Here is a 15,863-nt window from a genome sequence, read left to right on the forward strand (position 1 = left end):
CACTGGACGGGATCGGTAAATAGATGTCAAAGGTAGAATTTCTGGTGGAATAGTCATGTCTAGGTCTTGCTGGAAAGACATGTAGATGTTTATGAATTAAGCAAACAGTTTCTAAAATATATAAAGAAGGTAATGTTAGAATCCTGTGATCTTTGAAGTAGCTTCTGAAATGTGTTGTTCTTCTGAGGCCAAACAGATATCTTGTTGCTCTTTTTTGTAATTTAAAAATAACATCGGATTGGGCAGCTGTACCAAAACCCCAAAAAGGCAGACCATATCGAAGATGGGACTCCAACAATGAAAAGTATGTTATTTTGGAAGAGGATAAATCCATTTCATTCGAAACAAATCTTATTGCAAAGCAAGCTGAGGATAGTTTCTTGCTTAACACATCGTTATGAAGGGACCATTTAAGGTTGCTATCTAAAAAAATACCAAGAAACTTTACAGAATCAACGATACTGATCTGGCTGTTAGGAAGAGGTAAGGGTTGAAGAGTTCCTTTATAGTGTAATGCTACTGTTTTATCTACGTTACAAGAGAGTAAATTAGAATCGGACCAGGATTTTATTGTGAGTAGATCAGAAGTTATAGTAGCATGAAGAGTTGCGATATTTGAGTTGCTCCAAGTGATACTGGTATCGTCTGCAAAAAGAAAAACTTTTCCATCGATTTTTAAACTAGTGATGTCATTAATAAAGATAAGGAAAAGTAGATTACCCAATACTGAACCTTGTGGTACCCCACATACAACCTTTTTGAGACTAGAGTCTGTATCATTTGCTCTAACCAGTTGTTTCCTATTATCCAAGTAAGATTGAAACCAGTTCAAAGAAATACCTCGAATTCCATAGAAATCTAGTTTTTTTTTATCAAAATGTCGTGGTTTACACAATCAAAAGCTTTGGCATAATCACAAAAAACAGTGGCAGTGTGCAGATTATTGTTTAATGCTTGATAAACCTCATGTAGTACAGAAAACATGGCATCGGTGGTACATTTATTATTTAAAAAGCCGAACTGATTTTGTGATAAAATCTTGTTATCAACGAGAAAGGACATAAGTCGGGCTTTTATGAGTCTCTCAACAATTTTGGAGAGTACCGGTAGTAATGCAATAGGTCTATAATTGCAGGCATTAGATTTTTCACCACCCTTATGAAGAGGAATAATGATGGCCGTCTTTAGGCACTCTGGAAATTTACCTTTCTCAAAAGAATCATTAGAGAGATGAGGACTCCCAACACATTGTCTGGGAGATTTGAGAAAATTTTTATGGAAGGTCCATCGGTACTGCAGGAAGATTTGCTTTTGATACTATTGATTGTTTGGATCAATTCGGATTTATCAACCGGTCGTATAAAGAATGAATTCGAAACCTTTCTTGAATTAGGAAGATAGGAAATGGGATCTTGTTGTGACACAATAGTTGATGTTATATTTTTACTCACATTAACAAAGTATTCATTTAGATTTTCTGGGTCTGGAAGGGAAAATGTTTGAGCTGTGCGAGTTTTATTTCGAAGATCGTTTATTATGGACCAAGTTTCTTTTGCAACACTTTTAGAGCTTCTAAGACGATTTTGATAATACAATTTTTTAGCTGATTTTATACTTTTAAATAGATTGCCCTGTACTTGGTGATATATTCAGTAACAGAGACGTTGGTAGTAAATTTCTTGATATACAGTAGTGAACATGTTTTTGGCTGATATGCGGACACCTTTGGTAGTCCAGGGTTTGCGATGTTTTTGCTTAATTGTGATTAAAGGAAATGCTTTTTAAAAAAGACCAAATAACTAAGAAAACGAATATACAAATTCGCAAACATTTGGGAAATGTACCGATACAAAGGGTTCATAAATACAAATACCTAAGAACCTGGATTTTAGACAATAATGATCAAACAACAGAAATAAGGGCCAGAATAGAAATAGCAAGAAATGCGTTTGTAAATATGAAAACAATTATCTGCAACAAATACCTTCGATAAGAACTGAGAGTAAGAGCTTTGAGTGTCCTTGATACTGAAATATGGACTTGAAAGCTGAACATTAAAGCAAGAACACATAAATAAGCTAGAGTCATTTGAAATGTGGTGTTACAGAATATGGATGTTTAAAACAGAATGGACACAGAAGAAATCGAACACGGAAGTATTGCGAGATGTGAGCAAAGAATACGAAATAATAAATATAATAAAAATAAGAAAGTTACAATATCTGGGACACATATTGAGGGGACTGCGGTATGAAATGTTAAGACTGATAATACAAGGAAAGATAGGAGGGATGAGGAATAAAAGAAGAAGGAGAGTGTCATGGTTGAAGAATTTAAGGGACTGGTTTAGATGCAGTTCTATAGAACTCTTTAGAGCAGTGGTAGATGGAGAAAAGATAGTGATGATAATAATCCAACCTCCGATTAGGAGACGGCACTTAAGAAGAAGAAGAAGCACATGTGTATCCATTGTTTTCAAATCATTGGGATAAAAGTAGGTATAATCTAAAACGAATATTATATTTTTAAAATCTTTATTTTTTTTTTCATTGTGCATTGGCGTACATAAATAGCTCAAAATAATACATACATATATCACTGGGAAAAATTGTCATACTCTTCAAGAACACTACCTAAGACGAGTTAATAAATAGAGTGGTACCAAGCTTTTAAAATAAAAAAAGTGCATGAACCAGTTACAAATTAAGTACAAAAACTAATACAATTCGTATAAAAAGATTCCCTAACCTAACTTTTTCTTTATCTACTATTGCATTTTGTTGGCAGACTGAATAAAATCACATTTTTTCCTTCATCAGATTTTATAGTTTTCCCAATTCTGTCATGTACACAAAATATCTTTTTTTAAATATACTAATGGCCAAAAAATGTAACACTTTGTATATGGTCATTTATTTGTAAATCTGATCTAAAATATATAGAGTGTCCCAAAAGTAGCGGAACGGTCGAATATTTCACGAAATGAACGTCAGATCGAAAAACTGAAAAATACGTTTTTAATCATTTTCAAAAATCTATGGAACGACACCAAACACGACCCCACACTCCACCCCCTGGAGGTGGGGTGGGGGTAGCTTTAAAATCTTAAATGGAAACCCCCAATTTTTATTGCAGATTTGGATGCCTTATGTAAAAGTAAACAACTTTTATTCGAGAAATTTTTCCCACTATTGATAGATGGCGCTATAGTCGGAAAAAACTATTTATCATGATACCATAGGTAAATTATAGAAACGGTCTAATATCTCGACAAATACATTTCGAAATGAAAAACCACAAAACAAGTGTTTAATATTTTTCAAAAACCTATAGAACGACACCAAACACGGCCCCCCACTCCACACCCTGGAGGTGGGGTGGGGGTAACTCTAAAATCTTAAATAGGAACCCCCACTTTTTATTGCAGTTTTGGATTCCTCTTGAAAGAGTAAGTAACATTTATTCGAAACATTTTTTAGAATTGTTGATAGATGGCGCTAATAAATCGTATTTTTTCGATTATAGCGCCATATATCAACAATTCTAAAAAATGTTTTGAACAAATGTTGCTTATTTTGACGAGGAATCCAAATCTACAATATAAAATGAGGGTTCCTATTTAAGATTTTAAAGTTACCCCCACTCCACCTACACGGGATGAAGTGGAGGGTCATGTTTGGTGTTGTTCGATAGGTTTTTGAAAAATATTAAACAAGTATTTTTTGGTTTTTAATTTGGAAGTGTATTTCTCGAGATATTAGACCGTTTCTATAATTTACCTCTGGTATCACTATAAATCGTTTTTTCCGATTATAGCGCCATCTGTGCACAACTCGAAAAAATGTCTCGAATCAAAGTTCCTTACTTTTCAGCAAGGAATCCAAATCTGCAATAAAAACTGGGGGTAACCATTTAAGATTTTAAAGTTGCCTCCCACCCCACTTCCTGGGGATGGACTGAGGGGTGGTGTTTGATGTCATTCGATAGATTTTTTAAAATTATTGAACCCGTATTTTTCAGTTTTTCGATCGGATGTTTAGTTCGCGAAATATTCGACCGTTCCGCTACTTTTGGGACACTCTGTGTATGTAATAAAGTTTTTACCTCGCTATTTTTTCTTTAACTGAAGTTTCATTTTCGAGGTGCGAGACGAAATATAGACTTGGCTATGTTAAACGTCATACAGCAAGAAAACCAAGCATTATGGTATGAAGTGCTATTATATGTTTGGTAAGCAGATTACCTTTAGTTATTATTAATGGTATTCTGACAGCTCGACGATATATTAATGAAGTACTGCAGCGTTTGGAACTGCAGGAAGAGCTCAGATTTGGAGCCTGGAAGAGCCTGAGATGTTTGATAGGTTTGATACAATGGAGCCGCCTTAGAAGTCTTTGAAGGACTGTCCCTCTCTACCATAACCTTAACCAAACCATATCCACAAACCATTCCAAATACGATCTTCTAACAGGATAACGCAAGACCTCATATTGTCCGTGAAACTATGGAGTCCATACAAGGATCTGGTATAGTTCTTCTACTCTAACTTTTCCCATGCGTCACGATTCGTTTTCAAACAAATTAAGTCAAAACATAAAGTGAAACGAACGTCGATGTGTATATACATTTTGTATACTGTTTACAGTCTATATACTATACACATCGGCGTACGTTTCACTTTATGTTTTAATTTAATTTGTTTGAAAATGAATCGTAGCGCATGGGCAAAGGTAAAATGGAACAACTATATAGAGACTTTGGAGCGGCCATCAAGGTCAGCTGATTTGTACCCATCGAACATGTGTGGGATATGGTAGGTCGAAACCTAAATCGATTGACACGTCCTCCAGCAAACCTCGAAGAGAGGATGCCATAAGAGAATCTAGATAATAATATGATATAGACCACTTGATTCGATCAATGGCCCATAGAGTAACTGAGTACACAGGGTGTCCCCGAAAATAGTGCGTTCCTTAAAGGAATAGGTAGAAGACACCATGTAGTGCAAAAAGTCTTATAACATTTTTTTCTAAAACCAAAATACATTTTGGTATGCAAATTGAAATCTGACTGAATAGTTGCAGCATTTTAGCCATAAGTATTTACATTAAACCATGTCTTAATCCTAAACAAACAAACAAATTCTTGTTTTGTTGGATTTTCAAACATGGGGTGGTACAATTATTTTGCAAGCGTACCTGTTTGACCTACATTTGTGGTGTCAATAAACTAAATCACAAACAGTTCTTGTACAGTCATGCCAAATTAGTTAATTTTATGAAAATAAAAGTTCGCTTATATGGGGAACAATGTATTTTTTTTGGAAACGTAAACTTTAGAAAAAAATGTTATAGGACTTTTTTGTTCTACATTGTGTATTATATCCATACCTTAAAGGAATGCACTATTTTCGGGGACACCCTGTATAAAAAATCCACAAAGTGGCAAAGAGCCACTCATTATTAATGTATTGAAAAAAATGACGTTGCAAAGTTTATAATGTAATTAAATAGGAAGAATATTATAATGTATACTTCTGTAAATAAATACACACACCGGCAAAATTAGCCGAACACGTTAAAAATGGGACATGTTTGATGTCTCGTATTTCATAAACCAGTGGTCCGATTTGAGTGACTCTTTTAGTATGTCATAGCCTTATTATTTAAGAATATCGGTGTAATAATATTGTTGCTAGACAGGTAAATGTCATTTTATACCGGGTGTAACAAGCATACTGTGTTTTTTTCTTAAAGTTCGGAACATCCTGTGGAAAATTCCAGCATATATAAAATATTAAAATTAAAACTCAATTGTAGAATTATGCTTTCTTAACATTTTCTTTTTTGATTCATTTGCCTATGTTGGAAAATAAAAAAGTTATGTGCTTTAACAACTAGCCATGTTTTTTATCAATAAACCTCATAGTAGGGGAGAAATATATGCTAATTTTGCAATTACTCGAGCGTTCTTGTGACCTGGAGTGGATTGTGAAGAGTGGGTGCTACAACCAAAAAAAGTTAAGTTAAGTTTTCCATAAAGTGTGGGACTCTCCATTTTTCAATTTAATTTTCCATTTCCACCAATCGATTTTTCCGATTATAGCGCTATTTATCCATAATAGGAAAAAATGTTGCGAATAAAAGTTGCTTATTTTTACGTCAAGGATCCAAATCTGCAATAAAAATTGGGGGTTCCTATTTAATATTTTAATGTAACCCCCCACCCCACCTCCGTGGGGGGTCCTGTTTGGTGCCATTCGGTAGATTTTTGAAAAATATTGAATATGTGTATTTTGCAGATTTACGATCTGATGTTCATTTCGCAAAATATCGCAGGGTTCGTATTTATAATTTTTAATTTACCCGCCACCCCTCTCCGTGGGGTGTCACGAGCCCCCACGGAGGCGGGGTGGGGGATTTAATTTAAAATCTTAAATAGGAGCTCCCAATTTTTATTGCAGATTTGAATTCTTTACGTAAAAATAAGCAACTTTTATTCGACATATTTTTTCGAATTATGGATAGATAGCGCTATAATCGGAGAAAAATGATTGTTTCAAATGGAAAATTAAATTAAAAAATTAAAAATCTCCCACTTTATGGAAAACTTAACCTTTTTCTGATTTTAGCACATACTCTTCACAATTTAATAGGTTCCCATAACGCTCGAGTAACTGCAAATTTAGTATACTTTCCTCCCCTACTATGAGTATTTATTGATGAAAAACATGAATAGCTGTTAACGCACATAACTTTTTTATTATCTCACACAAGTAAATGAATTGAAAAGGAAAATGTTAAGCAAGCCTAAGTCTACAATCGAGTATTAATTCTAATATTTTACATATGCTAGAATATTCCACAGGGTGTTCCAAACTTTAAGAAAAAAACACAGTATGATTGGTACACCCGGTATAAAATGGTATTTACCTTTCTAGCAACAATATTATTACAACGATATTCTTAAATAACAAGGCAATAACATACTAAAATGATCACTCAAATCGGACCACTGGTTTATGAAATACGAGACATCAAACATGTCCCATTTTTAACGTGTTCGGCTAATTTTGCCGGTGTGTGTATTTAAAAAATATTTGTGCTTATTTTTTTTGCCATAAGTATATTTTAAAAACCTAATTCATAATTTAAAACTAGGCATTTTTTTCTACACCCATAGGCACTTTTCTAGGTATCCATAAAATCTACAATGTCGTCATGTAGTATTTCTAAATAAAAAAAAACCTATTCTAAAAATTGTTTAGAATGAAATAAAAGTTGGGAAAACTATAAAACTCTATTATTTATAGAAGGACTTACGGAAGCCCTAATATATGTTGTAAAAAGTATCTAAAATTATGTTTAAAAACAATTGGTAAAAAACTGGGTAACGTTTCTATCGAACTAATGTTATTATTGGCAAGAACTGTCTTTTCTGCTTACTACACTAGCATTTCTTTTCGGATTAGGATGTAAAAGAACTGGAAGCTTTAATCAAACAAAAAATGTATGGAACTTGAAGTGTTACCGATATAATCGAAGCTTTTATTATCTGTAACAAACAGGGGGCACTGGAAGATATATCATGTATATCATATTTAACAATGTGAAAAAATTGTATTGTATATGTTGAGATATGCGGAGTTCCTTTTAAAGATAACGAGAATGTTTTAAAAATAGTTTCCGAAATTGGTTCGGCTATCGATCTCCCTATAACCGAAGGTGATGTTGACTCTTTTTACCGTTCCTCAACTTTTTGTACAGACCTACTTAAGCCTATTATTGTAAAATTTTCTAAAAAAATTAAAAAGGATGCATTTCTGGCTGCCGCAAAAGCAAAACTTCGTCAAAATGGTAGTTTTAGGGGATTGAAAATAGCAAATATATCTGACCAATTATATGTTAATGAACACTTGACTCCTAAAAATAAAAAACTTCTACGAGATACGAAACTAGCTGCGAAATCAAAACAATACAAATATATTTGGACAAGAAATTGCGTCATATTTGTGCGAAAGGATGACAGATCCCGAATTATAAAAATTTCATGCGATGGGGATATCGAGAAGTTGGATTAAACTACATATTTATTTTTTTGACATTGTTTTTTGTATTTTTTTTATGGATATGGCTGGTGTTTCTAATCTGTCTTTTTTGTATCAAAATGTTAGAGGATTAAATTCAAAAGTTAGCATTGTATTTCGCAATATTCTTAATTGTGAACAAAACATAATTTGTTTAACGGAAACCTGGCTGAATACATCAATTTTAAGTGAAGAAATTTTTTCTTGTTATAAAGTGTATAGACGGGATAGGGAGACAAGTTCTTCTAGCAAACTTACGGGAGGAGGTGTTCTTATAGCTGTGTCCGAGGAACTTACTAGCTATTCCGAAGAGTCTTGGTGTTCTGAAGCAGAAGATGTTTGGGTCACCATCACTCCTCGGAATAAACAAAAAGTACACGTGGGTTGTGTTTACATACCTCCCAGAGACATGGCTGCATTAAATTTTTTTGTAATAAGCTTGTTGATATCTACCTAAATAATATTAATGATATTTTTGTCATTTGTGGAGACTTTAATCTCCCTGAAATTAAATGGTTACTATATGGGAATGACCACTGCAAACCAAGTAATTATAATGATCCTAGATCAAGCTTATTAGTTGACACAATGTCTTTGGTTGGTATGGTTCAGTGCAACCCAAATGTCAATAAATCAGGAAATACTTTAGACCTTATATTTAACAATAGTTTTTTGATAAAAAATGTATGTTTGTCTACGAATCCACTAGTTCCCGAGGATAAATATCACAATACTCTAGAGTTTGATGTAGATATTCCTTTTAATATTTGCACTAGGGTTTTAAACCAATCTCGAAGAAATTTTAAACTCTCGAATTTTAATGAAATTAACCGTCTTTTATATGCAGTTGACTGGAAAACTAAATTTAAGTTAAATGATATAAATGAAGCTGTAAATTTGTTTTATAATATTATTGATAAAATCATTGATTTGCATGTACCTACATATCCTAATTACTATAAAAGATACCCTCTTTGGTTCTCTACTTCTACAATAAAAGTTATTAAAGAAAAGCTTAAATTTCATAGTCGATGGAAAAAATACAACAATAATTTAGATTATTTAACCTTCAAAATTTTACGGGGCAGATCTAAATTCTTAATAAATGAAGATTATAAAAAATATTTAACTAACGTTGAAACCAATATTACTGAAAATCCTAAATATTTCTGACAATTTGTAAAAAATAAGAGAAATTCCAATAGTTTTCCAAACAGTTTGCTTACTGCTCAGGGCTCTACTACTGACGTACAGAAAATTTGTAACGTATTTTCTGATTACTTTGCTTCTGTTTTTGTACCTAGTAATGTTAGCAATTTTGGTAATATTTACACTACCACGCCTTTAAATATCTGTAAATGTACTATTACTCGCGAAATTATTGAAAATAAACTTGAAAATTTACCTCATAAAGGGCCTGGACCAGATGAGCTACCTACTGATTTTATTAAAAACTGTAAACAATCTTTATCAGAACCTTTATTTCTGTTGTTTAATAAATCACTTAATGCCGGTCAATTTCCTGATAAATGGAAAAATGCTTTTATTATTCCAATTCATCAATCCGGAAATAAAAGCAAAGTTGAAAATTACAGACCTATTTCTAAGTTAAATATTTTTAGTAAGGTATTTGAAAGTATAATTTCTGATTTTCTTTATTATGACGTAAAAAACCTACTTAATATTGAACAACATGGCTTTATGAAAAAACGTTCAATCGATACAAACTTATTCTTATACATTGAATATGAATATATACTTCAAAGTCTAAATGAGAGAAAAAGCGTTGATTCAGTTTATACTGATTTCAGTAAAGCTTTCGATAAAATGATCATTCGATTCTTGTTTTGAAACTATCTGAAATCGGTATACATGGTAATTTATTAAGATGGTTTGACTCATACGTCAGAAATAGATCACAACAAGTAATTTTAGGAGCTTTTAAATCCAATGCTGTGATCACTACGTCAGGAGTGCCTCAGGGGTCCCATTTAGGTCCTTTACTTTTTAATTTATATGTTAATGATATTTCTGCCTGTTTTAAATTTACTAAATTTATTATGTATGCCGACGATTTAAAGATATATCACTGTATTTCATGTCCTAATGATAGAATTCAATTTCAAGAAGACTTAAACAATTTATCTGATTATTGTGTAAGAAATAACCTGTTTTTAAATGTTTCAAAATGTAATTATATACATTTTTCTCGCAGCAGCCCTGACTTAAACTATAACACATATGAAATTTCTAAGTGTGTATTGCATGCAGTAGAAAGCGTTAAAGATCTTGGTATACTTTTGGACCGTAAGCTACTCTTTGATCAACATACCTCTAATATTACTAGAAAAGCCAGTAAGCAATTGGGCTTCATATATAGAACTTGTTTTGAGTTACAAAGCCCTTTTACCATTAGAACGTTATATATGGCATATGTCAATAGTATTTTAATGTTTGGTTCTATTATTTGGAATCCGCGTTATTCGGTATACATCTCTAAAGTAGAATCCATTCAAAACAAGTTTATTTCCTATTGTAAAAGGAAATTTTATCCTGATAGTGATAGACAACGCATTCGCTCTAATTTAAAAATAATTTCTCTTGAGCATAGTAGACAAATTGTGGATGTCTTATTTGTTCACAAGGTCCTAAATAATAATGTAGATTGTATTGACCTTATAAATTTCCTGAAAATTCGTACTCCAAGCCACACTACTAGAAATAATTATACTTTTGTTACGGACCAAGCATGCACAAATTACTTTTTAAATTCACCTGCTCATAGAATGACAAATACTTATAATAAATTGTCTAGGTTGTGGATATAGATATCTTCTTTCATAAAGCGGATATTATTAAAAAACTATTGAAGAATCACTTCCTTGAAACTTAGTCTTTTGGTGTATTCAGTCTTGTTATCGCTTATTTTCTCATTTTTTTTTTCTTCTCTTTTGTTCATACATATTATATCATTTTCTGTATTTATGTTCTAACTTCAATGAATATTTTTACTTTTAGTTTGTAGTTATATATCAGTTTGTAAAATTGTAAATGTATCTGAAATTCTGTAGTGGATACTTTTATGGGTTTGTCCTGTCTGTATCCCAAATAAAATAAAAAAAAAGTAGCAATATATTTATTTCATTTGGTCAAAATCTCACATCTAGCATTACTTGAATGGATCTTCTCTATCACTACTAGAATTATCATTACTAAAAAATTTGTTACTAATTTACTAAAATTTACTAAAAAATCGAATTTAATTGTATTATTATTAGATTTTTTTTTCTGAAAAATGGGTTTGGCAGATCCAATTAGCCAGACTTGTTTATGATTGATTGCAGATTCGTAATCATAAATTTCTTATTCCTTAACGTTAGTACAACAATATTATTTTTATTGATATACACATCGCATCAAAAAAAACTGGTACAACTCTTATAACCGAAAATCGCGCCTTCCAAGTTGTGTAAGTTGATCTTATCAAATGTGTCATTCTAATTTCTAGGACAAAGTTGCCAGTCATCTCAATTAAGTACCCATATATTGATTCGTGTTTTATTATAATTTATGAAAATATTTCAATTCAAAAATAATGATAGTTAATAAATCAAGACATAACTTTAAAGTATTATGTTTAAATTAAAATCGAGAAGCGTGATTGGTTTCTCGTAAATTGTACTATAAATGAAAAACTCTATAGTTGTGGGATACTAGAATAAACACGGGAAAAATAAAAAAAATTGATTTGAAATTAATACAATATGAATAACTTTTAAAGTGAACAAGTGTGGAATTTAAATATATGTATTAAAATTCGAAACTGCTGAAATATTAATATTTTGTCATAGCTCCATTATTATTAATCACTTCTTGTAATCTTCTGGGCACCGAGAAATAAATTTAGTTATAAATTTTCATCTTCGTCCAAGCTTTCCCAGGTTTCTTCAATGATGGTCAATTGGTAGTAATAAAAATAATACATATCTAAAACTTTTATACGTCATTTTTAAACGTCATTTTTATGTATTTAGATTTAGTGCAATTCCGTTATCTGTTATGGAAATAGCGAAGTGATTCACGAACTATTGTATCCAGTCTAAACACAGGTTTACATTGGGAAAAAAAAGTGTACCAGTTTTTTCTGACGGGAAGTGTACATACATTTTTAGTGTTGCGTGTTATTATGAGTTATTCCTATTTTTTATGGGAAATAAGCCACAATTTTACTAAAAAATGAATTTATTAACGTTTCGAAGCCCAAATCGGGTTTCGTTGTCAAAATACAAAATACTATTAAAATAAAACAAACATGTTGTTGCTAAGTAAAAAAATTCTCCTAATAATTATAAACTCATTAAATCTAATGGCACATTTGTAAATAAACTGTTTATGTCAAAACTTACTAAAATATTATTTGGATTAAATTCAATATTTGTTAATTTGTTTAAAAAATGTTGTGTATTTTTTATAAATGTGTCATTATTATTTGCAAATGGTTTTATAATATTTAATAAAAATTTTGAGAGCTTTTTTTTTGCAAAAAAATCGATTTTTTTGCGACGGATATTCTTGAGTTGGGATTGATTTCATGTAATCGAATGAACTATCTTTTAGTAAAGTCGTCCCAGGAACGCAACTCATAAATATTGGCGATATCATTTTAAAGTCTTCTACTTTAAAATGTATAATATACGTCTGAATTGCCAATATAAATGAGTCAGATTAAATAAATTATTAGAAGAATTTTTTTACTTAGCAACAACATGTTTGTTTTATTTTAATAGTATTTTGTATTTTGACAACGAAACGCGATTTGGGCTTCGAAACGTTAATAAGTTCATTTTTTAGTAAAATTGTGGCTTATTTCCCATAAAAAATACGTAATTATAAAAATGCCACAGAGAAATAGCTTCAGAACAACATGAGTTATTCCCATAGATATAATAACTAGTAGATTAGGCAAGGTATGGGCCGCACTGTGCATCGAGGTGTAACGCCAAAATTAAGGAATGAGTGGTCTAGCCATCCTTGTCTGTCACATGCGCGGGATCGCTTGGTTAAAAGAGATAGATAGACCACCGATCGACTGCTTCCGCGTTACGTTGTTTTTTTTTTCACAGTATGCCTTGTCTTCCCGTAATATGTCTATGGTTATTCCTCTGCATTAAAGCTAACATTAAAAGCTTCGTTCAAAACTTATACACTGAACCTTATCGGAACGCCATTTCATAATTCTGCCAATTCAAAAAAAATATAACGTGATAAACACCAAAATAAAAAAATATATACGTATAATGAACTTTACATTATTTTTCAAGGACACTGGAGCTTTAAAACAGTCCATTTACATCCCAATCCAGCTCTATGCTCGATAATAAAAAATCTGTTACTTGAATTTAATGTATCTCTTTTAAAAATAAAACATTTGTTACTACACTTTGCCGTGTACAAGCAAAGTACATTCAAGTCCATATACATTATTTTCTTTGTCATGAATAGCTTTTCCTACAAACTCTGATAAAATTAATCCTCTTAAAATATTATTATCTAAGTTAAAATGATATTTTGGACAGATATTTCAAAATAGAAGATCGACAGAGATACTTAACATTTGAAGATTCTAAAAAAATAAAAAACATATACTTTAGTAATTGCTAATAATTAGTAAGTTCCAAATGAAACGAATCAGTGTCAATACAATCTAAACTAGACAGTGTAGAAGTAGGGAGATTGGGTGAGGACTTGAACAAATAATGAGAAAACATCTTCCGAGAGCCAAAAGAAAAAGTACTTACACAGTGGTGTGTACAAATTTAATGGAGTGACTGTCCAAAAGCGTACATCGGTCAAATTGGTAAAACCTTTAACAAACGTATAGCAGAACACAGGGGCCTTCGATAATAGAAAAATAATCATTATTTTAATGATCATTTTCAAATTCCTCCTACTCAAAATAAAGGCCTTAGGCAATTCTTATTAGAATCTATGTGTTGGTTACTAGCAGGTATTGTCGGTTCGCTAAACTCAGACACAATTGGCTAGTGATTTTAGTAAGTAATTTTGCCAATTTGGTAAAGTTGGCAAAAGAAATGATTACTAAATAGTTAATAATTACTAAATAGTTAATAATTTAGCCAATTTTGGCCAAAAACAAAAAAATTATCTACTAAAATTACTAGCCAGTTGTGTCTGAGTTTAGCGAACCGACTATATTGAACGAAACAAGTAATAAAATCAAAACAAGCAATAAACATACTAATTACAACACCTGCTAATGGCTTTTCCCTTCTGATAGCTCTAATATGGAAAGAAAGTGGACTTTCTCAATAGGCGCACTAATACACAAATTGAAATTGGTTGTTGCTAAATAATTCAAAATACAATAAAGGAAAATAAAAGTAATTAAATTCAGGTTAAGCTTACCCCATCTGGCTGGAGACACAACGATCGAAAAAACAAAAGAACGAATTCACGTCTTTACACATTCGAGCTCTCGATGCATCTCATCTTATCTCGGAGGGGAAGAACTTTTGGATTTCAAGTGGTTGAAAGTCCATTTCTTCGCCACATGTTAATTTCGCTAACATGCGAACAATGAACAACACAGGCGTCGACAAGGGAAAAAAGGGATATGATTTCGAACTATTTAAGCAACCAAATCAATTTTATGGGATTTCTAACACTATGGAAACTAATATATTAAAAAAGATGTAATTCTGAATGACTAAGTTGAGACAAACAGCTTTCCTCTCCTCAACTTATTCAATTAGAGACTAGAAAGTGTAGAAATATGTATAGTAAAAACATTAGGTACTTGAGAAAGGCACTCTGCCGAAACAGCTGTAGTGACATTAGTTTGTAATAAATTTTGCAAAAAGTATTGAAAACACAAGTTTTCAGTGTTTATTGTGTCAGGAATGAATTGTACACTGATTACAAAAATAATAATTGTCATTAACACTATTGACCACCAAGTGATTGGTGAAAAAAATCGCTTACCAGTTACAGAATTCGCGGTTTCGTTGTTTTTGACTAGTTTACCGGAGTTTATAGGAAAAATAGTGTGTAACGTATGTGTTCAAAGTGCTATTATTCAAAAAAATGGAACACTTATGGTCTAAACGTTGCTCTTTATCTAATAAAAACATTTTTAGCAGCATCATTATAAATAATTATAGCTAAATTTTGGTATTGTCGAATTTTATCGGAAATACTTTGTCACAGTCGAAATTTTTGATTGTTTTGTTGAAAAAACCAACAAAAATTGAAAACTTATTTCTCAACTTCTAAAAAATTTCTGTATAAAAATTGTTTTTAACATTTTCAATTCTTGTCATTTTTTAAAATCTATCTCTTCTCTCTTTTAAATGCTCCAAAAATAAATACATTTCCTGTAGTTTTCATCGGTCTATCAGACACACCCGTACTCATACCATACTGCCGTCTCTTTGGCGCTTTTTGGCTTCTCCCTCTCGCCATTGGCCGTTTCTTTAGTAACTTCTTCGGTGTGTTGCGGTTGAGGCGTGGATACTCGTTGGGGTTCCCCTATCACTGTGGAAATTCTGTTGTATACCAGCATAGGAGGAGTGTTGGACGTGCGGTTGTTTGGCGGCGGTAAGGGTGGTACCGGAGTGGTGTCTTCTTCCGAGAGATAGACGGTACGACGGGTACCTACGGAGCCGAGGCTCAAGTTAGGATCTTGGGTGAACATCTGGTCGCCTGAAAATTGTTAGAAATTGTTATATCAATAGTAAAATACTTACATAATGATACC

The 15,863-nt window shown here is 32.0% G+C and overlaps 1 protein-coding gene across 1 annotated transcript in view; it reads right to left on the reverse strand.

Annotated features, from left to right (window-relative positions):
• Positions 1–2,517: 2,517 nt before the first annotated feature.
• Positions 2,518–15,863, reverse strand: part of LOC114333340 (girdin) — a 52,534-nt gene continuing 39,188 nt past the window's right edge. Inside the window, exon 16 of the mRNA XM_050651478.1 lies at positions 2,518–15,808. Within this exon, the coding sequence (XP_050507435.1) occupies positions 15,501–15,808 (308 nt within the window). The 3' untranslated portion in view covers positions 2,518–15,500. The remainder of the gene's footprint in view (positions 15,809–15,863) is intronic.

The sequence above is a fragment of the Diabrotica virgifera genome, chromosome 1 (assembly GCF_917563875.1).
Source record: "Diabrotica virgifera virgifera chromosome 1, PGI_DIABVI_V3a".
NCBI classification, from domain to species: domain Eukaryota; kingdom Metazoa; phylum Arthropoda; class Insecta; order Coleoptera; family Chrysomelidae; genus Diabrotica; species Diabrotica virgifera.